This window comes from Panulirus ornatus, chromosome 17, assembly GCF_036320965.1.
Source record: "Panulirus ornatus isolate Po-2019 chromosome 17, ASM3632096v1, whole genome shotgun sequence".
Lineage (NCBI taxonomy): Eukaryota > Metazoa > Arthropoda > Malacostraca > Decapoda > Palinuridae > Panulirus > Panulirus ornatus.
In genome coordinates, this window is record NC_092240.1 from 52,526,987 (window position 1) to 52,554,040 (window position 27,054).

At 36.2% G+C, this 27,054-nt stretch overlaps 1 protein-coding gene across 1 annotated transcript; it reads right to left on the bottom strand.

Annotated features, from left to right (window-relative positions):
* Positions 1–33: 33 nt before the first annotated feature.
* LOC139754768 (transmembrane protein 87A) lies at positions 34–25,830 on the bottom strand. The gene is made up of 14 exons (XM_071672546.1): positions 25,664–25,830; positions 22,839–23,000; positions 20,922–21,059; positions 20,103–20,211; positions 17,522–17,722; positions 17,153–17,290; positions 15,164–15,326; positions 13,428–13,545; positions 12,960–13,153; positions 10,692–10,821; positions 8,214–8,360; positions 7,207–7,259; positions 6,965–6,992; positions 34–5,627 (listed from the first exon to the last, which is right to left on the bottom strand). The coding sequence occupies exons 1-14, from the start codon at positions 25,751–25,753 to the stop codon at positions 5,586–5,588; spliced, it is 1,713 nt and encodes a 570-aa protein (XP_071528647.1). The 5' UTR covers positions 25,754–25,830; the 3' UTR covers positions 34–5,585.
* Between the last annotated feature and the right edge of the window lie 1,224 nt (positions 25,831–27,054).

Genomic DNA, 27,054 nt, shown 5'->3' on the forward strand with positions numbered 1-27,054 from the left:
TGAATAAGAGGATATCATAACTAAAATACATCAAAATGAAAGCATAACTTCATTCAATGGTATAAAAACTATGAGCAAAACTTGTGCACATTGGTATTGTCATACTAAATTACATGTTTAAAATTAAAATGCAAAACACTGACAAAACATTAAGTTGATAATTTCCTAAAGTACCAAATATCAATGCTAAACAGATGGAACAAAATCCTTTAGCTATTGCAATTTATTCTCTTATAGCAGCCACTTATTTAGTATTTCAATTAGGTGAAGTATCACATGACACCAACCTAATGTATTTGTAATAAATTACTGCTTCTGAAAATCACAGTATAAATCAAACTTTAAACCATAACCATGATACGAATATGCATAACATACCTGTGCAACTTTTGGACTCCAAAACAACTGCAAATCAGAAGCCTAAATTACATCTGTGATTAATCAATCAAAATGTCATAATAAACTGTCCTATCTATGTTATGCAGTCCATTACTCTATCAGCACTATTCATATCACACTGTTTTCTTAGTATCTTATCTAAGAAAAAAATATATATACAACAAGAACAATAATCTCTCTCTGCTTATCCTTAATATTACTACAATGTACAATAATCTCTCTACAGTCATCCTAAATATTAAGGCAGTGTAATGTAACTGACCATGAGTAAATCAGTTGGAAACATAAGATGTCTACATATCTAGGATGTGCAAGAGGATTACAATGATTACAAAGCTGTTATATTTGCACACTAAACTTTATGTAACTGTTTGTTTTATGTTAACAATCTTATATACAAAGCATATATGTCACTGATTTAATACTTCAAGATAATTCTTTTCTTTATATGTAGAAATATAAAGCAATGATCTGTAGGTTAGCATACAACTAATGGCACACTCATGATAAATCATCTACAGATTAGTCAGTCAAATGTTTACAGTACCCTCTCACATTCTAGTAGTATAAATGAATAAAAACTCTAAATTGTAAAATGCATAGAAATTAATATGAGCAACTGACTGAAATTAACAACACATAAGAATACTTTCAACAATATTCAAGTTGTGAGAGTACTGAACAAAGAAGTCAAATGAAGGTGCATCAGTAAGATGTAATCTTTACTCCTTCATAAAAGTAACATACATGTAATAGAGACTCAAGCACATAACTGTAAAATACAAACCAATGAATGCATATTCACACAACAGTATAAATACATAGCTTTTACATTTGCAGACTTTAAGAAAACCTTATGGGAAAAATACTTCCTCAGTCTTTCATTTGTGAATGACACGTAAACAATACCATTTTAATAAATATAAGACTACAAAAATGTAAAACCACATCAGGAGAACATATCTACATATCTACAATCTATGAACCTCCATAGTGTAGCAGTTAGCGTTCCTGAAAGTGATGCATTCACAAGTTGCCACAGGTCGAGCGCATAGGTTCGACTCTGGGTTGTGGCAGTCAGTCTACAGTCAACCTAGCTGTTTATCCACCCCAAAGGCTTTGGTCAATGAAATGGTTATCATGCTCAGGCTATGGCATGTGTATAAGCCATCTCATACATGTGTATATATGTATATGTTTGTGTATGTATATGTATGTATACGTTGAAATGTATAGGTACGTATATGTGTGTGTGTGTGTGGACGTGTATGTATGTACATGTGTATGTGGGTAGGTTGGGCTATTCTTTCATCTGTTTCCTTGCATTACCTCACTAACACGGGAGACAGCAACAAAGTATATTAAATACATAATAAATACATACATGAAAGCTGGAGACTGAGTGTCAATGAATGTGGCCTTTGCTGTCTTTTCCTAGCGCTACCTCGCATGTGCGCGGGGGGTAGGGAGTAACATTTCATGTGTGGCGGGGTGGCAATGGGAATGGACGAAGGCAGCAAGTGTGAATATGTACATGTATATATATGTGTATGTCTGAGTATGTATATGTATGTTAGCGAGGTAGCGCAAGGAAACAGATGAAAGAATAGCCCAACCCTCCCACATACACATGTATATACATAAACGCCCACACACACACATATACATACCTATACATTTCAACGTATGTATACATATACATACGCAAACATATACATATATACACATGTACATATTCATACTTGCTGCCTTCATTCATTTCCGTCGCCACCCCACCCCACAGGAAACAGCATCGCTACCTTGATTTGGCCTTCAGTTGCCTGTGCCATCTTTGCTAACAGAAAATCAAATGGATGTGCCTATTTCTTTTCACTAACAGGTGTCCCATTACAATGTTAAATACAAGACAGATAAATGATGAATGCCAATCCCTTACATCAAACATCATGGATTTTTTTGTATTCAGATCTTCAGCATCCAGGATATCTGTCAATGTTAATTATCTATCTATCTATCAGATGCCTATAACAATGCAGGTTTTCCGCATATAGTAGGATGGACTATGCATATGCATATGTATGCATATTTTTTTTAATTCAGTGATCACCAATTGTTATATGGTCAACAAGCCAGAATCCATAATATACACATCCACACAGCACACAAATAATTGTTATGCCAAACTGTCCTCAAAGACATTCTTTAGATTTACTCTTGCTCACCTTGCAGGTCAGCACTCTTTTTCAGCTACTTTCTCCATTCAAAATTTTTCAGCATATGTCTCTACCATTCCAGTAATTTTGTCTTGTCTCACAGTATCTTAAAAATACTGTACTGAAATCAGTTTTTCTTACTCTTCACTCTATCCAATATCATTATTCTATATTCACTTCTCAGCAAATCTATATTTCTTACTGTAACCCTTACACTCATTCTATTTTTACATACCAACATCTCACTGGAACACAATATTGAAGTTATCCCATTCCTTATAAAAATTACCACATCTAATGGTACACATCATCACCTCACAATAGCTCTTACAATTCAAGCTACTTGCATACCTCTCAAACACTTTCTGACCTCTTGGCTTCAATTCCTACATCCTAGCAAAACAATTAACTCATAATCTTATTGCATTTTCATCTCTCATTCCAATCATTATTTTGCACACTACAACTTCCCTTTCTTAATAACACAACATCCTTCTTACTTATGTAAATTTCTTTCCTTGTATACTTACAAATTTTCTTATTAACTGCTATAAGTCTTTTGCTATTACCATTATCATTGTCTGTATAAGAAACCATCCTGAACTTCACGTCCCTCCCACAAAGTTTCAATTTGCACACCATCATCGCTGCAAACCATAACAGATCACATCACTCAACCACTGCATTAATTACCTCACAAAAATCACAAAATGCATTCTTGTCATACTCCAACTCTAGCCTTAAAAACAGTCTGTGCCTTTCAAAGCTGTTTGAACAACGCATGACATAATGTCTTCTTTTCAGTTCTTCTATATATAAGGTGGTGGTAAACCCTAAATAAGTGATCTGTACAATCTATCTGACTGGATTACATGTCTTAAATTGAGTATTTGCACCTGGATCTCTTGCCAGTAACATACAAAGACAAAAATTACTTTCTGATTTTTCAAAACTTGGTTGTTATCTGCAACTGATGGAGTCCCAATCTCCAACCAATTCAGCTGAAAACAAAAAATTCATATTTCTTACTTCATAGACCTACTCACCTTTTCCCACTTTAGTGAGGTAGCACAAAGAATGGTCAACAAAACCCATGGGAACAAATCCTTTCTTTTTCTGGTCCTACTTTTAGAATGAGATAATATACTCGGACAAGATGCCCAACCCCTTACTTGCCTTCCACAATATCTTGCAACTGCTTCTCCAGACCTAAGCAATATGAAAGTTACAATCTTTTGTTAATAAATACTATAATGCCTCCCTCTGTACATCATGGATTAATCTTTTGGAACAGTGCTTCAACAACACAAGATAAATTTATGTACAAGGTGCAGTGAAGCAACAAGTAAATAAAACTGCTAGAAAAAAAGCTAAGAGCAATTGAGGACAAAACTTATCACACTAAAACTTAAAGAGGCAATCACAATAGAAGAAAAATAAAAACCAAACCACAAACAATGAAGTTTAAGGGATTCAATGGCGTAAAAATTTACTCGCAAGAAAATGGTGCTTAAACCTGTCAATTTGCTAGGACAAAAGATGGTGCAAAATAACTAAAACTAGTGAGCTCCACCACAGCTCAGGAGCTTCAAAGTGTATGAAACAGTTACCATAAACACAAATAGCATAAGAGAAAATAAATCCCAAATTATCCACAGTTTGAGGCAACATGCACATTACATAGGTAAATAAGACATGCAAAGAATTTAAAGCCAAAGAAATTTAAGTGTTTGGTGTACTGTAGGGTTATACAGTATGAACTTTGAGAAATTTTTGAGAAAGTACACAATCATTTTGTATAGTGTCACATATCACTACAAGAGACTTCCTGTGGCCAACTGCAAGAATAATGGTTCTTAACTTGGTTGGGTGGATTGGTTTCACATTTTTAAGACCACATTCACAAAATAATGTTGACCATTATTGAGATTACCTATCATGAATTGTAGTGTTGCTTTCAACACTGGATGACCATTCTATGACAACTTAAAAAAAGACAATATCTTAACCCTGTAATTAGCACTAAATGCATTTTAAGGTGTTATCGGACTCTGCCTACATAAGGTGACACCATAATGATACAACCTTTGGCGAGGTAATATCATTGGAAGTACAATCTCATCAAAGAGCTTCTCATTCCAAAAGTCTGAATTTCCCTGGTACCAGAATTAGCACAGCCTTGGGCTGCAGAAGCCTTTAAAAAGGGTCTGGGTAACACAAGGACTCTTTCACAGAATTTAATACTAGGGTAATTGTAAATGAATAAATAAATGTACTTTAACAGTATCAAGAAAATCACTTCAAAAATTCTAGGGTAACTCATTACACAAATCAAGTTTTAAAAAGAAAAAGCTATTTCAGCAAGTTGAAACTTAACAGGAATTGTCCACATGATAAAGGTAACCCCCACCAGCAGACCTCAAACGAAATCTATTATATCTATTAAAGCAAATATCCAGTTTTAATGTCTAATTTTCAGCAACAGTGTAGCACTCACCATTGTGCAATCCCTAAGCCACTTTCATGCCTGCCATGAACAGTGCCACCACCAAACATAATCACAGTTTAACAAGTGAAACAACATATGCATGAAAATACACACAACCTGAATAACATAATCCTCAGCCATTTTGGCCAGATCTTAAGAACACTTAAAGCCTTACAACTCATATCCTAGTCATACAATTAGCTCCTTCACATAAAAAGCACAACAGGTTCTTTAGAAATAGGGTTATATACCAATACAACTATGCAAGTCTAGCAGATTAATAAATGAGGAAGATAACTTTACAGCCTTGAACCTTGGAGTACAATACACACATCATTTGCTCTACCAATCATACATTAAAAGCTTCAAATCCTGCATTTATCAAGAAACTTTGGTTGTTCTACAATAAAAGCTATCACAAAGACACTCTTACAAAAGAAAAGTGGTTTCATGGAATGGACTTGAATCACTGATGTTCGAAATCCTCACTGCATCTTCGATACCTCAAACTTTGTTGTAACAATTTCCTGAAAGAAGACATTTTATCAAGAAGCTTTCTTCACTTGAGCATAAAAAGATTTAATAACTTAACTCTAACTCCATCTAAGATTATCCAGTTAAGTAACCAGTCATCTTTTATCACTGAGCAACTATCATCAAATATACTTCAATGTTAACTATACAAGTCATGAACCTTGTATCAACTATCAATACAAAGTTTTAATAGTGGTGTGAAAGACAGTGCTTAACCATTGTATATATAGTGGTCAAGGTATATATATTTTGGATATCCCACATCCTTATTTTTGTATCATCAACAAATTTAAGAGGTATGGCAATAATACCTAATTCTAAATAATTTTTTTTTTTTTTCTCTTCATACTATTCGCCATTTCCCGCATTAGCGAGGTAGCGTTAAGAACACAGGACTGGGCCTTAGAGGGAATATCCTCACCTGGCCCCCTTCTCTGTTCCTTCTTTTGGAAAACTAAAAAAAAAAACGAGAGGGGAGGATTTCCAGCCAGCCGCTCCCTTCCCTTTTAGTCGCCTTCTACAACACGCAGGGAATACGTGGGAAGTATTCTTTCTCCCCTATGATAATTTACATATATCATAAAAGTAATCTGTGGTTCTTTTAAGATACATTACAATATTAGTGGGTCTCATCTTTAACAGCTACTTCTCTAATAGTAAGCCATTAGCATATCCAGCTGGATGTTTACAAGCTTGTAAAGCTATGAATCTACTAACAAATATTTCCAAAAATTTTTAGAATCTTTAATTTCATTACTCTACATGGCATAAATAATCCTCCAAACTGCAAACAAGCAACAATTTCCCTCATCATGGTACACACAGTCAAATGGTGGATATAAAGACTAAATTAGGTTCTGGCTGATATGCTACTGAATAAGGAGGTTAACTGACAGACAATAAATTATGTGAGTCGAAGGGTGCATATAGTTCAACTTCACACATGACTGGTTAGCACTCAAAAGTTGATCATTAAGGTCATAACTGTGTTAGGTTGCCCTGCATATGTTTAATGAAGTCTGCAACCAATCATCATGACAGATCTTATGCTATTTTCACTGCTGTTCACTTAAAAGTATAAAGTCAATCAATAAAGTTAATCAAATGACCAAATAACTTCCTCTCCCTAATCCTGTGTTATGGGTTTACATCACTACACAAACAAAATATGACCATATAACTTCCTTTGTCTAATGTGTTATGGGGTTTGTATCACTTCAGAAACAAAATATGACAATAACTTCCTCTGTTTCATTCTGTGTTAAGGGTTTGTAACACAACAGAAACAAAATATGTAATAACAAATCTAAAATAAGAGCCATCATCTTACCTCATCAGAGTCAAGGATAGGAAGTGCACTGTAAGGGAAGAAGGAAAAAATTAAAACACTTAAATCAGATACTCAAATTATGAGTGGCCTTTGATACCTTGATATTCCCATACATTATGTATTTCTAACAAACACACATTAAACTTACAATCATAAGTATAACAAAATTTGATTTAGAGAATGGATTTCTTTCAAGAACTACACACTACGATTGTGACTCCAAAGAAAATATCATGGCTTACGTGTCTGCAAGGGATGATGGGATGTTTTCCTCTACCCACTTCAAGTCATCTTCCTGAAATGAAATGTAATTTTTCTTAGCGTATTTTCAATGTCAGTTACAAATACACATTGTTGGTAAAAAACAAATTTATTATGATAATTAACAACAATCAAATTTGGATTGAATGTCCTCACACACAAGGAACATGGAATATCAAGTGAAGGAGACAGGTATATAAGCAATAATATCACAAGCATACCCTGCAAGTAGCAGTCTAGTTTGCTCACTTACTCCCTGATACACTTTATATGGATATTCAAAAGTTTTGTCCAACCAATGATGAATGGTCGAAATCCATGTTTCCATGTGACAATACCCAGTTATGATTCTTTCCTTTTATTACATTCAAACCCAACAGTAATACATTATTCTTAAACTACACGCCAGTCTGTTGAATAATGGTATTTTCTCGCTTCCTAATCTTGTTTTTTCTTCCCATTAAGTCGTTCTGCCTTTCCATACTTTACTCATACTTAACCCTTGTGTATACTTAACACAACCCTCATTTTCTTCATGCATACTTGTTTCTTAGCCCTTCCAAGTAGTAGCTTCTTCACTTATGTGACTACTCATGTAACATACCGAATTCTTTATTAGAAATGGTTACTAATGGTAGGCTTCTGACACTTCAAATATCAAAGGCCCATGTTGCATGAAAGGTAAGCTTTCAAAGTGTTTCAGAAACAATATATGTATGACCACATACTACATCAGTACATAAATAGAATTATGTATTCACATTACAGTATGAAATAGGGGACTGTGGTTATGTGTAATACATTTCGTTCTAAGTCTAGGGTCTTAAATTCTGTCCTTAATCATAAAATAATTCACACCCACTGTGGCACATGGTAAGTTCAATCCATGTTTGCAGTGGCAGCTACATAATCTAAAATACACTGACTGTTGTGCTTCTTCCTTTCTACTTTACCAATGCAGAAAATGATTTATGTCCTGATAACTTACCACAGACCGTGATTCTCGAGGGGATGATGTAGAATTGCGGGTGTTCCTGAACTTCATCGTGTCTGAAATATCTGGCACTAATTTTTCAGACTCTTCCTCATCATCAGCATCAGACCCATCATCCAAAAGTGGTGTAAATGCAAATCGCTGAGGAAGAAATGTAGGTTTTGAATGATGAAAATTTATTTCTCTGCCACAGGCAGAGCCCAATGAACATCTGAGAGGACATTTGCAAAGTGGGATTCAAACACAATTTTTACCTCCAATATTAGTTGTATCTATGTGGATTCACTTTTTTCAACAATCATAATTCTTATAAGGTCAGCAGATGCTCATTAACAGGACTTAACAACCATGCAGCAACCTAACCAGGCTTACAATACCAAGGCTTAGAGGTGAGGTGGTGGGAAGGTGCAAGCCCCCTTTATTCATCAGCCAGCATGATGCCATCATAAATAGTATAATGGAGTCCTATCCCCCTTCAAGCAAGAGCTCTTTCAAATGGCCTAAAGCTTTGTACATAAGTGAGATAAATATTTCTGACTGCTTGACATGATTAGGAATGGGTTTATTTTTGAAAACTACAACTTATCACCACCACAACATGAGTGTTTAAAATTTTTGAAAATACCATTCATCACCCACACACCAACAGAGGTGACTTCAAGCATTTTAGCTTATGACTATTGAAAAAATATTGATTAACTAAAGCGCACTACTTGCACTTCATTTTCATTAACTGTTAATCCACCTGAGATCTGTTTCAACCTTCATGAAAAGCCATCTAAGGTTAACGCAAGTTAAATCAGCAATCTATGGTATTCACTTAAATCCATCTGAGGTTACGACAGCCACTTTTGATTGCACAATATATCCTGGTTACTACAGCCACTTTTGATTGTACAATATATCCTGAAGTGGTTAAACAGCCCTATCTTGCCATGATACAACCTGTCTTACTAAAATAACTGGTATTGGTGGAATCTGCTACCTAACTACTTCATTGTCTTCAAACTAATACATGAGTACCATTAATGGCATAAGGATACCTGAATTCGCCTGCCTGAAGTGTGGAAATAAGAGCATATCAATTAAGGGAGCTACCTCAGATGTCTTAAAGTGGTTAGACACATTGAGAGCATGTGAAGAAAGATGACCTAAGAGAATCTAAGGGTAAAAAGTTGAAGGATGAAGAGGGAGGGTGAGACCAAAATATGGTTGAATGGAGTGAAGGAGGCTTTGAGGTTGTTGGGCCTGAACATTAAGAAAGGTAGTGTGTTGGGGGGGGGGGGATGAACTGCAATAATGTGGTACGAGAGGGGCAAAGTGCTGTCATTTGGTTAATGCAGGGTATATGAGGTGTAAACCAAAGAACAGTCAGTGGAGCTTGGCTGTGGATGGTTGGCTCTGGTCTCATTTTTCTATTCAAGACAGTGAGTGCAGACGTACGAAATGAGAATGTTGTTCATCTGTTCCCTCCAATACCTTGCTAAGGCAGAAGTGATTACACACAAAGTCATTACTTTTCTTTTCTTTCTTTTAAACTATTTGCCATTTCCCGCGTTAGCGAGATAGCGTTAGGAACAGAGGACTGGGCCTTTTTTGGAAAATTACTATCATCACTATCATTACTATCATTATATTCATCATACATAATCGGTTCCATCATCATTATTACTGTATTACTATCATCCCTGGGGAGAAGGGAGAAAGAATACTTCCCATGTATTCCCTGCAAGTTGCAAAAGGCAACGGGGGCTGGATATACCCCCTCCTTGTATCTAAATTTATAAAAAGAAAAACAGAGGATGACGTGCTGTCAATGGACTGAACCAGGGCAAGTGAAGCATCTAGGGTAAACCATGAAAAGGTCTGTGGAGCCTGGATGTGGATAGGGAGCTGTGGTTTTGGTGCATTACACATGACAGCTAGAGACTGAGTGTGAATGAATGTGGCCTTCTTGTCTGTATTCCTGGTGCTGCCTCACTGAAGCAGGGGATAGCGATGCTGTTTTCCTGTGGGGCGGGGTAGCGACAAACATGGATGAGGGCAAGCAAGTATGAATATGTACATGTGTATGAATGCCAAGTCTGCATATGTATATGTATATATTGATATGTATATGTATGTATAAGTGCGTATGTGGGTGTTTATGTATATTTGTGGGCATATGCGTGGATGGGTCATTCTTCATGTTTCCTGACGCTACCTTGCTGACACAGGAAACAGCGATTAAGTATAGAAAAATATACTAATACTATTATCATTATTGTTATTCACTATCATTTATATCTATTACATATATACAAATATAAATACACACCTTTCAGTTTACAACACATATCTTTACTAAAATCAGCACAAAAACTTGATATACCTCAGTCCAAGTTTGTAAGCTAGTATACTTCTGCATTCTTTTACATCTTAATACTTCTGGGGGGAAAATCTTGTGTGAAATGAGAATGGAATATAACATACCTGATTATTGTTTGATGGTCGCCACAGAATCATGATGACTAGGAGAACAATAGCAAAGAGGACATGCCAGTATGCATCATCCACCCACAGTTCCTTCCAATCAGTAACACACTTCTCATATTTGTGGTACCTAATATGAAAAAACATAAGAAACTGTACTAGAGTTATCTAACAAAAGGGTGATATAGCAAACAGCAACTGTTTCACCTACATAACAATCAATAAATAGTGCAAAATTCTTTGGAAAATATATGGAGAACTGCTGATAAGTTTTCAATGCTTGATATCAAGGTAAAAAAAGTGAAATATTTGGAAGTGAAATATTTGGAAACAACACCTTACTTCAAGTAAATATGAGTGAAATGTTTGGGTATTATCAGTATAATCTGCATGTAATACCTTTCCTTAATTACATGAAGTGTAATACAAAATAAATGTGCATGAATAGTTAAAAGAATATGAGTTAACAATTGATGATGAAGGTAAACATTTCAGTATAAAAAGAATACTGACTAACTGCTTAATGTAATTCTTTCAGAAATTTCATGGTGCATTCATTGAAGAAAAAATTTCTTCCTCATCAATGCCTAATACATTTGCCGAAAGTCAATGATAAAGATTATTTCTCATGTTTGTAAAAATAACTTCCTGAGAAGTTATTTCCTTCATTTTTCTTATGTAACTCAATCTGAAAATACTCATGTGTGACCAAACTGAAACAATTTGAACTTTTTCTTATCAAAGAAAATTATTTCAAGCCAGCATGAAGATGTGATGAGCAGCTACATGTAACATCAAGAGCTGAGACAAAGTATATCATAACACTAACTTCTGATTCACCACAGTCCTCAGGTTGCCTCAAACTCCTTTTCTTTTCATGAACATTCTCAATTTCAGCTTCCTCACACTCATCCTTGCTAAGAACCTCTTCCAAATACCTAAATCATTACACAACTTCTAATTTTTCTTCAATCCACTTAATGTGTAAATGAAATAAAACTGATAAATATGTATCTACAATGTGTCTGGTCCCTATATGGTAAAAACTCTGAAAGAAAAAAGTAAATAAGTAGTTGGTAGTAGTTAGTAGGCAGCCACTGACCAGGGAGGTATATTACTGGTAATACCTTCCTAGATACTGGGAGGGTTAGTGACAGCTGTGTAGTGAGCCACCAATTCTTTGGTTTTCAAGCTGTACTCCTCTAACCCGTACAGCTGCCTTTTCTTTCTGCCTCATTCACATGTGGACTGCTTGCATTCTGTCCACCAACACATAATCTCTCCTTGTCACACATAACACTTGACAAAATCTAACTCATACAACTCATTCTTTGTAACTCTAGATTTTCCTGTTGTGACTGCTATGTGCTAGCCCTGCCTTTTGGCAAAATGGTAAGAGAAACAAACAGAGGAAGTAGGAAATAGCAATAGGAGAAACATTAGGCAAAAGTAATCAATGCGAACTTCAGGGATAGAGTTTACCAGACGCAGAGACTCTTTTGCCATGGCCACCCCCTTGAGGGAGTTCTTGAAGAGAAGCATCAGAGATACAGGCAGATAGTAAATAGGAACATTAGAAAGAAATAGTAGGCTGGAATATTAGGTAGACACATACACACATTAGGTAAAGGAAGTCAGTAGGAACATTAGACAAGAGTATTAGGTAGACATAGAAGGCTGGAGCATTTGGCTGGTACATTAGATAGACACATTAAGTAAAAGAAGTGAGTAGAAACATTAGATTGGAGCATCTCGGAACACTATGCTAGAGATGTTCTCTGCCAGTGGCCTGTTAAGGCTGAGGCACTAACTCACACAACTCATTCTTTGTAACTCTAGAAGCAGCACTGGAATTCACAGTTATGATAATTCTTTTGCTGTAGCCACACTGTAGACGTCATTCCTAAATGAAATAGGCTTCAGAGATAGACAGATAGATCCTTAAGATGTAAAAACCACACTGCAGATAAACATCCTCTATTTCAACACTATAATTCCTAAATTTTTTCAAATAAGTTCTGTTGGTCCTTCCTAAATTAGGGCAAAATTAAGGCACTATTGTCCCATCTACTTATTACTGTGTTGGCAAAATACAAACATAATGCTTTTAAGCTATATTTCAAAGAGAGTTTTAAGTACCATCTTCATCTAATAAAAATCCTTCATAGTATAATAGGGTATCCCCATCAAAGGCTCCTCCATCTAACATTATATTATGATGGGGCTTTACTACACTAATCCTTATGCAAAAAAAAAATCACCACTTACCTAATGGACCAAAGCATGAAGATTACAGATACTACTACTGCGAATACAAGAGTGTTGGTGAAGTGTCTATACAGGGAAAGCTTCACCAAGTTCCGTCTCAGGCGAAGCGTGCGGGTTGTCTGTACCAATGCTGTAACAATCCAGAAACAGATGGCAGACTCCAGCAGGGACAGGGGTAAAGAGGCAAGAAGAACCTAGAAAATTAACAAAACATTAATCTATTAGCAACAAAATGTTAAACATTCAATAAGAGAAGGTCTGTGGGGCTTGGCTGTGGATATGGGGCTCTGATTTTGGTGCATCACACGACAATTACCGAGCATACATATGTGAGCAAATGAGGCCCTTCTTTGTTTCTAGAGCTATCTTACTACAAGGGAAACAGCAAACAAGTATGAAAATACAATATTTACAATATGGTGTTATAGCTAAGGTTGAATAACATTGAAAACATTGAGGATAACCCACCTGCCTTTGAGGATCGAATCTGGACTGGAGTGCACGAGTGCATCCTTCAATACTAGCCAAGATGAAGTATAAAAGTCCTACTCCAACTACACGGTGAAGAACAATGCCAAGACGTGGCCTGCAGAGATCAGAGAACAACAAGTTTCTTTAAAATGCAATTAATTCAAAACAATACTCTTTCTTTTATACCTAACTTGCCTCTCCTGCCTTAGCAAGGTTGAGTCAGGAACAAACAACAACAGCCTCATTTGCAATATCCACTATTACTGTTTTGTAACTTGTACCTATCCCTTCCTTCTTTTCATTCTGGTTACAGCCATACAGACACCCCTGTCTGAGTATTCAAGGAATAATCCTTGTTTCACTCTTTCTTCTGTTCCTATTTTTTGAAAGTAACAATATCAGTCTGTCTTTTAAAAAATTACAGATATATTAGCAATACAGATACCAAATTCATAGTGTAAACATTCGTATTCATCCCAGTACTATGCCATCTCATACCTCATCACCACCACTAACCAAGCCATTAAAAAGTACACACCACAAGGACACAGAAAACAACATAACCAAAACCTTCCCACAAAAGGCAAATCTTATAAAGCAAGCATGCTAAATATAAAAAAAAAAAACCATTCTCCATCACCAGAGACAACATACCAAATCTAAACTCTTAAGCAGCATCATTACTAACCTAATCAAAAGACGGTACTGAGAAAACTCCTCTCCTTCCCTGACACTTTTGACCTTAAAACTAATAGCAACCAACTCTACCACACAATGAAATAAATTGATACCTACCACACCACTCACAGCCCATACATCTTCTAACCAGGATCAATTACAGCCTAATTTCTAGAGAACACATACTCATGAAACACTAATAAAAATTAGCCATAAACAAGCCACTCCTCTAAACATGACATTCATTAAACATACATTGTGTGTGTGTGTGTAGGCGTTTATGTATATGCATGTGTATGTGGGTGGGTTGGGCCATTCTTTCGTGTGTTTCCTTGTGTTACCTCGCTAATGTGGGAGACAGTGACTAAGTATAGTATCCACCATGAAACCCTTCAAACCATCTAAATTTCCCTTCCCCTTATCACCCTGTAGGAATACTGACATTAATATTCAAATCACCCTGTAGCAATACTAACATCAATATTCAATCTCCTTGAAAAACTGGTCCACAACAGAATCAAGCAAAATTCCCACCCTCACCCACACATTATGGCTTTAGACCCAATCATTCCACTTCCACACTGCACCAGGACCTCAAGAAACACCTCATAGATGTCTTTAACTAACCACAAACCCTACCCCACACATTGTTAGTGGAAATATATATCAACAAAGCATATGACCTTGTCCCCAACACACTCTAATACAAAAGATACTTGACACTAACTACCACAAAAATGCACTAAACATACCCACAAGGACCAGCAGAGTTTTCATGATTAGATAGTTTAACAGTGAACAAAAAATGAGACATGGGATAGATATCTTCTCTATACCAACTATGCAGATATATCTGTATCTCACTAACAGTCACAATACCCAAGTGTTAATAAATATTTCCCTATTGTCATTACAAGCAAAATCTACTAACAGCAAGCATCAAATCATCAAAACATTTAACCACTACCAGCATATCAAGTTTCTGTTAATCTGAACTTATGAGTGTGAAATCACTCACACTAAAATCAAAGATATGAATTGTAAACCATACTCACTTTACAACACCAAAGCCAAAAGAAACTATGATGACCAACATTCGGGCTAATGTTCGCTTAGCACAAGAAACTAACTCTGCAAATACTATCAGTCCGGACACACTGTAACCCCTCTTATTTATGCTGCTGTATTCTGCTGTAAAAACTGCTTTCTCCAGCATCCCTGAAAGAAAAAGATTATATAGCATGAAAAATTCAATCTAAAGCAAAATACAATTAATAAGCACACTACTGCATTTGACATAGGGTTCGGAGTTTACCACTTGTATTGAAACATAGTTAAGCAAAGTGGTCTGAGCCATCAATAGCTGAAAATGGGGGCAGGGGGGAATGATGGTTGTACACTAAAGTGGTCCTATGCTAAAGAAGTCTTTGTCTCATCAGTAGTAACCCTAAGCAGGCATGGAAAATATACTGATGGATCTCATGAAACATGGCATAGACTGGTGTCCTAGGGTTATAGAAACAAACATAAAATGAGTGCTTATTTATTGTAATCACATGCCTCTTACCTTCTTGAATATTCATGCCACAATACCTCAATGTCTCTTTCATTCAATCCCTCCATCTCCTTAATCTCTCCCTTCCTCTTGTTCCCTCCAACTCTTAACATATATCCTTTTAGTCCATCTTAATTTGCTTATTCACACCTTATTTTCAAAATATTACAGCACACCATGATTAGCTCTGTCCATCAAGACTGCACTTATTACCAAACCTCTTTCTTATAAACCATCTCACAGAACACATTATCCCAAGCATTTCCTTTCACTCAAAATCTCTTTTAGTAGTTTCTCACTTAAGTCTGACACCAGGGCCATGTCATCTGTAAACAGCATCTAACATGCCTCTTAGGATTTTCCAATCCAGCATACTAGAGGACCTGTCCCTCACTCCAATATCCTTGCATTTACAACTTGAGGGCAACATGCAATCCACAAACACATCAAACAGCCAAAGACCACACACCCTAAACACAGACCCACCTTCACTTGGAACCACTCACCTTTTTCCCTTCCTACTCAAAAGCATGCCTTACTCTCCTGATAAAAACTCACTGCATTCAGTAACTTCCTTTGCACCATACATTCGTAACACCTTCCATTAGTCACCTCTGTCATCCCTACCATAAGCTTTCTGCATGTCCATATCCACATAATACAAATCACTCTCTCCAAGTACTTCTCTCATAAATTTATCAAAGTAAATGCATCATATACCACTCCTGGAGCCACTTTGCTTCTATCCAATCTGATGTTCTATGCCAAAACCCTCTAAATCACCACTCTTCCACACATCCTACCAAGTATACCAAACATTTGTATGCTAGAATGCTTGTTCTAATCATAATGTACAAATATAATTTAAGAGCTGCATACATGGATAACCTATGCAACACAGAAGGAATCAGAAATGAATGAAGATGTATAAAATACAAGACATGCAAAGAAAAAAATAAATCATATGCCATACACAAGTGAGAGCTTTTCCATATCGTGCTGCATAGGAGAATGCATGAAAGACAGCAAGTTCAGGAAAAACAATCCACATTAATGTGACTTGAGGTATACATGAAAGAGGTAGACGATGTAAATGAAAGATATACAACAAATGTACTGTTTAGAGATAAAAGCAATGGAAGTGTTTTGTGTGTGAGGCTAGTGGCATAAAGGTAGGCATCAGACTTATTTAACAAATTATCTTATTATGCAAGCCCAAAATCTTGGAGGCATCTACAATAGAGCAGAAATCTTTGCTCTCTTTTGTACAGTGGACATAAGATGAAGATATGTGCAAGTGAACATGCTTCATGCTCTTAATCTGCCTTATGTAAATGAGAATAAAGTCAAAGCTAAGAAAGAGATACGCATTACTCATAATTATTGAAACACTTCAAACAAGACAATATCCCAAATCATGGAATACCTGCTTACCAAGAACTTAACTTGCAACACCTACAATATGCACAAAAGTTTCTGTTATACTAACCTAAGAATATAACTGCACCAATCCAATACTGAACTCTAAGCAGCTCTCGCCACCGTATGGCTGACATGATGAGCCAGGCTATGCCATACACTAAGTACACCACACACATGGCAGCATAAAATCCAAGGAGAGGCCAATCTAAACAAAGTAAAACATCAGCATTAAAAACAATTAACAATCTAAAAGGCAATAAATACAGCAATTGACACTACACAACCAGCAAACCATTTCAATATAATCAGTATATGATCGTATGTGTCCATTATCTGCAGAATCACTTTATTAGAATTATATTGAAAATTTATTTAACATGGAGCACTTCTATACAACGACTTTGGAATTCTTGTAGCATTAAAAAAAATCACTTACCAACAGCTGAAAGATATCCATAATCACTCTGCATTTCAATGTCAATAGAAGCCACATATGAGACATTTTCTAAACGACTGAACTCTGCTTCTGTATGGACAACAAGAAGGTAGATTCCATCATTAGGCACTACAGCCACTGGATGCTTTGTACGGGCTGAACCATCTGGACTGATTTCTTCTTCAGACAGGATTCGATGATCTATTGTTTAGAAAGACCATATGAAGCATTTGTAAACTGATGTACACTTCAAACTGAATCTCTTCATACATAACAGTTCCATATTCACATAACCATATCTTCGTCTACTTCATCTCAGGACTAAAACATAAGAAATGGTAAAATACTGCACCCCTTAACTCTTACTGTAGGCCTCTTTTCAACTCTCAAAATCTGCTTTTACAAGCTGTTAAAAAAATCTATTTAACCTTACAATTTCAAAGATAGCTATCACAAGGGAAAGGTGTGTGTGGGTAAGTATGCAGGCAGGAGGGGGAGTGGTTCCACGTGCAGTAGGTTTGCAACAAAGGTATATGACATCACCAAGGCTGTTAAATATGTTTATGGATTGGGTGGTGAGGGAAGTGAATGTGAGAGTTTTGTCGGGAGGAAGCGGTCTGCAGTCTCTCTAGGGTGGGAGGTCTTGGAAGGATGAGTCTGTCACTGTCTACTGATGACACAGTGCTGCTAGTATATTTCTAGAGTGAAAGTGCAGGAACTGGTTTCTGACTTTGGGGGTGTGACAGTGAAAAGAAAAAATATGAGAGTACATAAGAATAAAAGCAAGTTTATTAGGTTTAGCAGTGCAAAGAGAGAGGTTAGCTGGACAGAGTTTAAATGGAGAAAACTCAGAGGTACTGAAGTGTTTTAGATACCCAAAAATCACTCTGGCAGCAAATGGAAAAACAGGAGCTAAATGAATCATAGGGTAGGTAAGGGGGAAAAGGCTCAATGCACACTAAGGAATGTGTGGAAGATGTCAAAATCTGGAAGGGCAAAGATAGGTAAGTCTGAAGGTATAGTACGAAGTCCCAACAGTGTGAGAGATGTGAGGCTTGGGCTATAAATGAGAATGTGTGGAAAACGGTGAATGTGTTGAAAATGAGATATCTGAGGACAATACATGGTATGATGAGGGTTGATTGAGTCAGAAATGACAGAGTATGAGAAAAGTGTGGTAATGAGAAGAGTAAGGTTTAGAAAGCTGAAGCTGTGCTGAACTGGTAAGGATAAAGTGTGGTAATGAGAAGAGTATGGTTTAGGGAGCTTAAGCTGTTTTGAACTGGTAAGGAAATTCGGAGAGAATGAGTAAGAAGAGGTTGATAAAAGGGATATATGCATCAGAAGGGAAGACCAAACTGAAGATGGAAGGATGGAGAAAAAAATGTTTTGAGTGGTCAGGGCCTGAACATGCAGGAGGAAGGAAGGCACGTAGAGCATACAGTGAACTGGAGCGATGTGGTGTACAGAGAGCAACGTGCTGTGAATAAACTGAACCAAGGCATATGAAGCAGTCATGGGAAACCACAGAGAGGTCTGTGAGGCTTGGCTGTGGATGGAGGGCTGTGGTTTTGGTGCATTACAAATGACAGCTTGAGTGGATGTGAGTTATTAAGGCCATTTTTTCAACTGTTCCTTACGAACAAGTGTGAAATAAAAGCTGAGTCGCAACAGTAAGCCTTGAGGTGAGCTAATCTAAGGAACATTAGTAGGACAAGAAACTGGTACAAAAACCAGTGGAAGAATGAAAAGACCATTCTGAGTATCAGTACATGGAAAAAATATGGTGCTGATAACCAGAGGGAGGATGAAAAGTTGTTTCTAAGTACCAGTAATAGGATGAAAAGAAGGTATCATACTAATAACTAGTGGGAGGATGAAAAGTTGGTTTCAAAAACCAGAATAAGGCCAAAACTTAGTAATAAGAAAATAAGAACCAAAGAGAATAACAACCTAGTAATAAGAACCAAAGAGAATGATTAGTTGGTTCTAAGGATCAGCAAGAGCCCAAAATGTTGGTTCAAAGGACCAGTAAAAGAATGAAAAGTTGGCTCCAAGAACCACAATATGATAAGACCTACAACATGGAAAAGATGAAGTCATGGTGTGAGGCATACTGGACTTAAACTAAATGTCACCAACTGGTCTATAGAACCAACTTTTACTCTACCAATAGTTAATAGTGTAATATCCTCTTTCCATCCTATCACTGGTACTTACAACCAAATTTTCATCCTCCCAATGGAAACCAAACAAAGGAAAAAGTGTCCCTGTAAAGAGATGAGATAAAATGATTTCCAAACTTTCGACTGTAGCAGGCCATAAAAAAATTAGAGTGAGGAGTAAACAACATTAGTCTCGATACTGTGATCCACATAACTACTTCTAAAGTGAATGACTAAATAAAATTGGGTCAGCTGGACCCCATTATATTATGGCATTTAACAACATCCAAAACAACTACAAAAATACATTTATGGAATCTGCTAGTTCAATGAACATAAAAAAATGTCTAAAAGAAAGGAGTACTTGGCTCAGCTTGTATTCAAATTTAATAATTGATAAGTTTGCATATCCTCACCTGTTGCCTTGTTCTCTTCACCAATTTCACTCACTTCTCTAGTGCTCTTAGGGGCAACTTTTTCTGCATCAGGTTGTTTCATCATCATCATATGAAGGTCAACTTCATCCTGAAATTTTAGAGTAATATAATGGCAGAAGACTGAATATTTACCAGGAAGTCCTGCTTTGTCATGAAACTAAACCTAAAATAAAAGCCCATATACTATAACACAATAACTGACATTTCCTAATGAATATATTTTGTGGATCAGTCATTTGTGTTCCTTAAAAGAATATATCATATTAGAAGTCCCCGTAAGATGTTCTCATGAATTTAAAATCACTTATCAAGAAACAATGACGACAGAAGTTCCAGGATCACTATCACCATGAAACAGGAAAAGCAAGAGGCAGGTGTTAAGAGTCTACAAACTTCTTTTAAGCAAATGCAATTCATCATAATCATGCATTAGAAAACACAGGCACAAAAAAGCCACTGGAAGGAAGCTTGGTAAGCACAGAAGTGCCACACAGATAATTGCTTTAAAGACGCTAAGTGCCATGACAAAAGGTTAACCAAAATCATTAAGAGAATAGAGGAGTTCAAATTACTTCAAATGAGAATCAAAGTATAAAAGCCATAATCCTCTAAATTTCCCTGAGATTAATGCAATCAGCAAAAATAAAATGAACACATCATCTTCTACTACTATCCTGACTTTAAAAATTATGGCAGATTATGGGAAAAATTAAACATAATTTGCATCATCTTATTCATAATCAGGACAATATCTTATCTAAATAAACTAATGCTACAACTATGAGCAATCTCACTCACCAGAACTATAGTATGGTCGCATGTGTATTTTACAGGAGGGGTTTTAATGTAACCAGGATCAAACCTAGAACTGTTTGGGTAACCAGCCAACTTCCCAGGTTGCTTGTAGAAGTATGTAAAGGAATCTTCTTCATCTTCCTATATTTGGAGAGAGAGTTTCAATAACCTTATCTAAAGCAAATAATATATTTTTCACATCTACATGAAAAGGGTAGATTTTGAGAAGCTTTTCTCCTCATGGCAGTGTCCCACAAGAAAGAGATATTCACTGGGAAAATTCAAATTAGAACTCAGCCTTCCCTCAATATCATGGAGAGGAAACACCAATCTACACAAAACCTCAGAGAATAATCTTTAAATATATGTAGTAACTGCTTGTTTTGGGCCCATCCTTAGCCAAATAACAACTGCCACAAAGCTTGTCATTAACCTTCCCTCTAGTAATAATCTGGAGTTCACAGTTTTCCTTAAGTGATGCTCGAATAAGCATCTAAAGCATGCTGCTAGTGTCTTCCAGTTTCAAAACAGTAACCTTTTATCTTTAGTTTACATATACATATATATTTATCATACAATTATAAACTTAACTGTTACTTCCTGCATCTGCGAGGTAGCACCAGGAAAGAGACGAAGAATGGCCCATCTACTCATATACACATATATGTACATGAATGCCCATACACATACATAACATTTTTCACATATAAATACATATACATACACATACACAGACATATACATTTATACATATGTACAGATTCATACTTGCTTGCCTTCATCCATTCCTGGCACTACTCCACCCTACAGGAAACTGCATTGTTACCCCTGCTTCAGCGAGATAGTGCCACGAAAACAGACAAAAAAAGGCCACATTTGTTCACACTTAGTCTCTAGCTGTCATGTGTAATATGCTGAAACCACAGCTCCCTACCCACATCCAGGCCCCACAGACCTTTCCATGGTTTATTCCAGATGCTTCGCATGCCCTGGTTTAGTCCACTGACAGCACGTCGACCCCGGTATATCATAACATTCCAATTCACTATTCCTTGCAACCCTTTCACCCTCCTGTATGTTCAGGCCCTGATCACTCAAAATCTTTTTCTTTCCATCCTTCCACCTCCAATTTGGTCTCCCATTTCTTGTCCCCCCCCCCCCATCTCTGACACATATATCCTCTTTGTCAATCTTTCCTCAATCATTCTCTCCATAAGTCCAAACCATTTCAACACACTCTCTTCTGCTCTATCAACCACACTCTTTCTATTTCCACAAACATCTCTTACCCTTTCACACTTACTCGATCAAACCACCTCACACCACATACTGTCCTCAAACATTTCATTTCCGACACATCCACTCTCCTCTGTACAACCCTATCTATAGCCCATACCTCACAACCATATGATATTATTGGAACTACTATTCCTTCAAACATACCCATTTTTGATCTCCTCCAAGATAGGAGGCAAATAAAATGAGTGGAAGTGGGGAGCTGGAAATCCTTCCCTTCAGTTTTCATTTTTCCAAAAGAAGGAACAGAGAAGGAGGCCAAGTGAGGATCTTTTTTTCTAAGGCTCGGTCCTTTGTTCTTGACACTATATTGCTAACGTGTTATAAAGATCATATATACTTTGATAATGCTCTTCTATAGAGCCTCCATAAGATTTCACTTACTCGCTAGGTTAGGTATTTTATGATTTTATCTTAATTTTACTACTGTAATACTGTTAACTTTCTGAAAATGTCTAAACTTACCAATAAAAGTTGTGAAAATGATAAATCAATATAAAGCTGAATAAATCATCATTAACTCATTGCAAAATAATATATATTCATTTCTTAATCAATGACATCACATCAATATCAAATCTATATGACACCAAGACCACAATATGCATATGCAAAATCACAAACCTCGCTAGTAATGTATTCAACCCAACAAGGTGTCTTCCTCAACATCCAGGAGATATATATATTTGGAGGAGGCTTACTGGTGTCCCCAGGGTCGCACATCACTTTTATGTTGATACGACTGTTTTTGAACAAGCTTTTCATCACACCAACATACTCATGACCCTAAAAACAATGGTATAAAATATCATCAGGTGGTGACACATGGAATTTCAATCCCCAGAAATTTTTCACATTTTGAAGATCACATTGCATTACTATATACACAATATCATCATGGTTGTGGCTTCTGTGCCTAGCCAAAAATACTATAATTTATTGATGAGCAATATTTTCCATTCATCATTTAGTCAGATCATCTATTTCAACAAAGAGTACCCAGCAAACAAAACAATTTTCTTTAACCCACTTAATCCTCTATTTCAACAAAATAGTTTCTTAAAATACAAGATCAATAATTAGGTAAGAGGTATACAGGTGGAATTAAACTGGCCACACCTGTTTAATTAACCCTAGAAGTTAGCAAAAAAGTGAACTTGTGTACATATGTGAATACAACATTTATCGATCTAGAAAAGGCAAATGACAGAGAGAATCTAAATGCTATTTGGAAGTTCTAACTATATACTGTGAATGGAAAACCTATAAATGCTTTTGGGAGCTTTTCTTATGGAAAAAGTTTAAGTGTGAGAAGGTTGTGGCTTGTAATGCATAAGTGTGAGAGATGATTGTGGCTTTAAATGTGCAAGTGTGAGAGAAGGTAATGGCCTAAAATGTGTAAGTGTGAGAAAAAGTTGTGGCTTTAAATGTAAAAATGTGAGAAAAGGTTGTGGTTTGAAATGTGTATGAATGATAGAAAGTTGTGGCCTGAAATTTGAGAGTACAAGAAAATCTTATGGCTTAAAATGTAGAGAAGGTTGTGACCCAAAATGTGCAAGTGAGAAAGAAGGTTGAGACTTGAAAAATAAAAGTGGAAGCTCGTCAAGGCTGTGTCATGTTCCTATGGTTGTATATATATTATTTTGCTCCACACAACATATGTAACTCAAGACATCACAGGATGTTTCATTGGCTCTTGCCATCAAAGTAAATCCTAGCTAAATACCACCAATCACCCATTTATGTCACTAGCAACCCATGCCACATCTACATAAAATATAATGCAACACAATTTCAATTTTAAAAAATCCGTAAGGTGAATGCATCATAACATTACCAGTTTCAACTGGATTCATACATTCCAGTACCACTCAACTGGATTCACATGCAGACACCACTTAAGAACTGTATGATTACATTAGTTTCAATATCTAACATTAATCCATTCTAGTAATCTTATACTACATTATCTATCATATCATCTCATTAATTAAGAGATTATTAAAAAAAACACATACATTTTCTTGAATGATGCTAAATGTACAAGTCCATTACTGTATTTTGTTTTATGATAAACATTTTCTACAGTAGCAATGTTTATTTTTGATAAAATACAAAAATAGTTTATGTTAATTCATTCATGTACATAAAGTTCTGTCTCTATCAACTGGAAAATATGCAAAATAGGTAAAAAAAAAAAATATAAATGTGTTTGGTAGAGGGAAGCGATGAACCATCAATGGGCTGAACCAAGGATTATGAAATGAATGGTCAGGGGTCTGTGGGGCCTAGTTCTGGATAAAGGGGTTCTGGTATCGATGCATTATACATAACAGCTAAAGAGTGGATGCGAGTGATTGAAACCAATTATTTGTCTGTTCCTAGCAACATTTCACTGACAGGAGAAATGGCAAACAATTATGAAACAATAATAATAATAATTTCATAACATTATATATAACAGCTTAAAAGTGTATGTGTGCAAGTGAGGCTGCTCTTCATTTGTTCCTGAAGGTGAGGGAAACAGTTGTGCATAAGAGAAAAAAAGAGAAACACTTCTATAAGTCAACAGAACTTATGGAAACCTAATTTCTCTTTGCAGCCGAGATTTACTTTAATTTTAGGTCTCTAGTTCGTATATACCAACAAAATATGTCCAGTTTCCCTTCCATCATTTAGGAAGGTGAACTGCTCACTAATAATATGGTAAGGAATGTGCACAGGAACTTGCTTGGCCAGTGAATGCACTAGTCAGTAACTGAATACCCTAAATAAATTCTATTTGCTGAGAAGCTGGGAGGAAAACAGATGTCATTACAATTATATGTTTCAAATCAAACATTAGAAATTAAGGCAAATGAAGAATACACCCACAACTTTGGTGTAATGTATAATATACTAAAACCAGAGCTCAACATTCAAAGCCAAGCATTACAGACTACACCATGGTTCCCCCATATATTCTCTGATCTTCATCTCACTACAACTATCGATTTCTTATTCTCTGAATAACCCCCAGTGGTGCATGTCATGACCCTCTAACCTTATTCTTGTCTCTAAATGCTAACATACAAAAGTTTATACAACAGATAATACAAAAGCTGGTGCTTCACCCTGTAGCATTGTAGGAATGTGCTAAGTTCTGTGTTATAATTCTTATTTCCTACATTTTATCCTCGGCTTCACGTCCTTCCCACTTGGGCTAACAGTACAACTCAATGTCAATATTACATCATGTCCTTTTTAAGAAACAAGGGATTTCTATTCAACTTAAAACACATATCTCGTGAGAAGCAAAGTAGATAATTATCAGAATGACAGAAAAAGGTGAAAATGGAAATTTCATCTTTACTTAGTTGCAATTCTTTTCCTGTCTATGATGGAAGGCCCATCAAGCAGAAACTTGATGCAACTTCAATGACAACATCAATTTCGACTACAATACTCACCGGTCGGGTGGTAAGGTGCCATACTCCCTGCTCAGGGTAACAGCTCACAAACACCACAGAAATAGCGATCAGAATCAGAAATTTCAGCATAGTTTCTTAAGTAAACCCTTCTTAGCTGGTCATACCTTCGCAGCAAACCAGCAGACGTCAACAACCAACTGAATATCAACCAAATATTCTTTTTATTAATCGAAACAAATATAAAGATAATCTAGTAGTCTATTAAGAGAGCTCAGTATCATAACCTTTTTCATCAACGTCATTTCCTTCTCTTATACATATGCAATGGTTTAGTCATCTATAATTTGACCATATAAAAATATTGGGTATTTTATAACTTTCAGAGATCAACAACAAATGGTTTCAATAAAAGTTGTTGATTTAATAGCAGTTATTCAACCAATGTCTTAAGTCAATAGGAGCAAAATTCCGTATAAAAGTATCCCAATCATATGATCAAGCTCAGATCAAAATCTTATATTTGAAGTAATGCAGGTACTATTTACTCCCGTTACCAGTTACCGAAACTATCTATGATCTCCATATCACCATGATTTAAATTTTTTCCTTGATTTATAGGGACGATGCCTGTTTGAGCCTTGAAAATAATGTAACCTTTTTCCCCGGTTTTGCTTCTTGGTCTTGCAACGCCTACATGAACGACGGCTCGTCGTCCCGTGAATCCGGCCAGCTATCTTGCATGATATGGTGCTGCTGTGCATTCCTGTTTCTCTTTGGGATATCATAATTTTTCACGTTTGCAGTTCTCCATAAGTTTTTTTTTTATGTCATTGAATCATATCTTTAACACGTGCCATAAAGTATATTAGCACTAAATTAAAAAGTAGGCATTGGTGTGGTTTGAATTTTCCCATATTTCTCTTTTCTTCGTTAATATACATTAGATTTTCTTATGGTACTGCGTCCCATGACTGTCGCCATTGCCTCCTGGATTTCTATCACCGTCATTTCTTCTTTAAGTAAGTAAAGATAGGTTTTAGATGCGGAAATGTCCTAAATAAAGGCCATTCCTGTTCCCTTCCTCAGATCCCCTGTCAACCGAGGCAAATCAACTCTTTCCATCTGGAGGAAAGAGAAATCTAAGGCAATAAAAGAGTCTAATAGCGACAATAAACTAAAGCGATAAAGATGACATAAAACGAGATATATATCGAACCATAAACAACGAAGTTTTTAGGATCTAAAGATACAGAAATTTATTCTCCAGAAAATGAGGCTCAAGTTGGCGCGCCTCTCCAGTAAGAAGAGCTACAGAAGTCTTTCCACAGCCCAGGATCCCCTGGGGTGTGAGGACCAGTTGTAAGAAGGAAAAGGAACTTATAATGAAAGAAAGAAAATAGAAACTCATAATGAAAGTAGGAAAAAAGGAA

Excerpts from the sequence above, each read along its gene's own strand:
- LOC139754768 (XM_071672546.1), bottom strand. The coding sequence starts at position 25,753 with ATGCTGAAATTTCTGATTCTGATCGCTATTTCTGTGGTGTTTGTGAGC. Across the intron at positions 23,001-25,663 it reads GGCACCTTACCACCCGACCG|GGTCATGAGTATGTTGGTGT; the intron begins GTGAGTATTGTA and ends CATTGTTTTTAG. Across the intron at positions 13,546-15,163 it reads TTTGGCTTTGGTGTTGTAAA|GCCACGTCTTGGCATTGTTC; the intron begins GTGAGTATGGTT and ends TGATCTCTGCAG.